A 2,819-nucleotide genomic window follows, 5' to 3' on the forward strand; every position below is an offset into this window, starting at 1 on the left:
CTTATATAAAGAAGCACTTTTTCTAGCTTCTAGAGAGTTGAAAAGAAGACAAGCCTCGCGTCGTCGCTCGCTCGCTCCAGCTTCGAATTCAGTTTTGTATTTGTATTTGTATTTGTGCTTTGATTTGGATTTAAATTTGGTCAAAAGATCTGTCTAAATGATATAATGTCAGATAGGTTATTAGGATTATGAGCAGAAGACTATGGAGCTATTGCCAGTGAGCCACTTCCCTCGTTCCATATGTTCGGCTCTCTTCACAACTTTGTACATTACCACAAAGATAGCTAACTCTATTATAGACGAAATAAGGAAACATGCAATAATTTGGCACCTTACATATATGTAATTTAGTGTAAAAATACAAGTTGTTTTAGTACAAGCGGAATATGAAGCAACTTTTGCTCTCTTTTGGTCGTCAACTTGTCGGGGAATGAAACGAAGGAACTTAAGTCAATAAGAAACATTGTCTTCCTTCTGCGGCAAGTACCTAAAGATAAGCACAACATGAAAAAGATCAGATTTTATTTTTCACTGAAACAAGAAGGCAAAAGGTGATTAATACAGGAAAAGCGAAAGTTGATCCAGCCAGATTTACATCAAATTAAGGCGCTCAAAACTCTGGTTCAGGTACCAGAACTTTTGAAGTATTTTATAATTGTTCAAATAGTATTGTTATTTCTGCTAATGTCACTACCGAACTTGTGAATGGAAACATTTACCGCTGATGCTTTAGCCAACGGGAAAGTTGATAGAGCTGCACTGACTCATTTGAAACATGGCAAGCCAGAAGCAGATGATTGCGAGGATGTACCATCCATGCAAATCTCATACACAATAAGGAATACACACATAATACTGCACCCAAAGAGACACAAGCAATATCAGAATTCCACAATTTAAGAATGGTCTAAAACTGAGACAATATTTTATGCAAGATCAAAAGCCGAGCACCAGACGTTCTGTTTCCACAGAAAATCGTCTTATTTTGCACCAAAAAGAAAGGACAAACAGACAATTGTTTTAGTAAAATGACACTAATATTCACCTGCAGTCATATTCCCGGATATTGCATCTGCTGGCTTCCTTGAATCCATCATTCCCTAACATATTAGTTCTCATAAACTTCAGAGAGTTGCACTCGGAAGAAAAATAAGGAACTTTATACATTAGATAATTTAACGAAAACGAAAAACGGAGGTTGGGAACATACAGCAATGACAAATCCCCAATTGGCCATAGGTCCCCAGAAGTGAGTTGTTTTAGGGCCAACGGGACTGTTCCAGAATGCCCGGAAGAAAGCCATGATCTTGTTATTTCAATTGTCTCTGCATATATTTAAATAACATCCAAGCTTATCAAAATTTACAAGACTTTGCAAGTATCAATAAATGACATGCTCGTTATAAATGAAAAATTCTAGCTGTCTACCAGGGTTGAAATCTTCTCTATATATATCGGATACTCCCTAGGAGACAGGCTTGAAAATCTAACCTCCTAAATTTGCTGAGAGATATGGTGCCTAATGTTGAATGGAAACTCCATAATATAACAGAAAACAAATACTAGCGACTTAATTTCTATGGGTTTATATATCTAGCACCGATCGAGGGTTTAGTTAACAAAATCTTATGTTGTTTCCTACGACAAATACTTATTTCCACTCTGATGTTTATACCAAATTATGCAACTTAAGATACATATCACTTAATCATGAGTGATGAAAGATTCATATCACTTAACCATTAGTGAATATAAGATACATGTCTTGCATTTGTTTTTGGTGAAAACACCGAACAGGTAGTTTTTATTTGAACCAAACTTTAAATAATGCAAAGAACTTATTAATTCATACTCTAGACTTTTATTTGTAAATTGCAATTAAACTCAATCCTAATCATTTTCCTCTTAATGAGAAAACAAATAGGGAACTGCGCGCTTATTTTTAGCTAAGGTCATGAAAGGCCTCTTTGCAGATGTTCTTTATTTATATGTGCTTTACAAACTTTTTTCAAAATATACCACAACCAAAAAAATCTGAAGAAGTTTCAAATATATTTATCAGTGAAACAAAATCTTTGAAAACTTTTGCAAATTCTTCCAAATAAGGAATGAGCCCTTAGTACCTTTTGCCGCTGCAGCAGATGGCTAAACGAGGGGAGAGAAGCCGCCGGCGAGGGAGAAATAGCAACAGCAGCTAGGTTTCGCTGGTCGCTTTGATATGAATGTTATGAGCAGCTGTGAAGGTAATAGCTATGGCGACCGACGGTGTAAATCACCATTGGAAATCGATTTAGCTGGTTTTGTTTCACTTTAAATGTCAGTCATACATTTGACACTTTAAATGTCAGAAATTATATATGGTTTAATTTTGCGACCATACCCCGTGTAGTTAGTTATGTCATATCGGGGTATATCTACCCCATGAGATGCGTATGAACATTAAGTATTATTGCATCAAAGTAGAGTACGCCATAAATAAAGGTGTGTCATTCTTATCCACTTCGAAAACGACATTGGAGGGTATTCGAATAGTTGGTACATTGTAAAACGTCGAGTCAATTAGTTGGATGGCAAGTTTTTGGACCGTCTATAATATTTAATTGCAGTTTTTAAATTTATTAGGTAAATAATCATTTTTAAGATGAAAATAATATTTGAATAAAATATCCCAAACAAAAACACATTTTCGAAAATTTGACATGTAAAACTCCATCACGATCAAAAAGGTTTTAGAGTTACAAATATAGTGTAACGATTCAATAGGTCGTTTTTGTATTGGGAAAAATTATATATAAAAGTGACGTATCAAGACATGTGGA

The 2,819-nt window shown here is 35.0% G+C and overlaps 1 protein-coding gene across 1 annotated transcript; it reads right to left on the reverse strand.

Annotated features, from left to right (window-relative positions):
- Positions 1–315: 315 nt before the first annotated feature.
- On the reverse strand, positions 316–2,328 carry LOC107810258 (mitochondrial pyruvate carrier 1). Its single transcript, XM_016635012.2, has 5 exons — positions 2,124–2,328; positions 1,211–1,325; positions 1,046–1,100; positions 720–855; positions 316–487 (listed from the first exon to the last, which is right to left on the reverse strand). The coding sequence occupies exons 2-5, from the start codon at positions 1,301–1,303 to the stop codon at positions 451–453; spliced, it is 321 nt and encodes a 106-aa protein (XP_016490498.1). The 5' UTR covers positions 1,304–1,325; positions 2,124–2,328; the 3' UTR covers positions 316–450.
- Positions 2,329–2,819: the final 491 nt, after the last annotated feature.

This window comes from Nicotiana tabacum, chromosome 8 (assembly GCF_000715075.1).
Source record: "Nicotiana tabacum cultivar K326 chromosome 8, ASM71507v2, whole genome shotgun sequence".
Lineage (NCBI taxonomy): Eukaryota > Viridiplantae > Streptophyta > Magnoliopsida > Solanales > Solanaceae > Nicotiana > Nicotiana tabacum.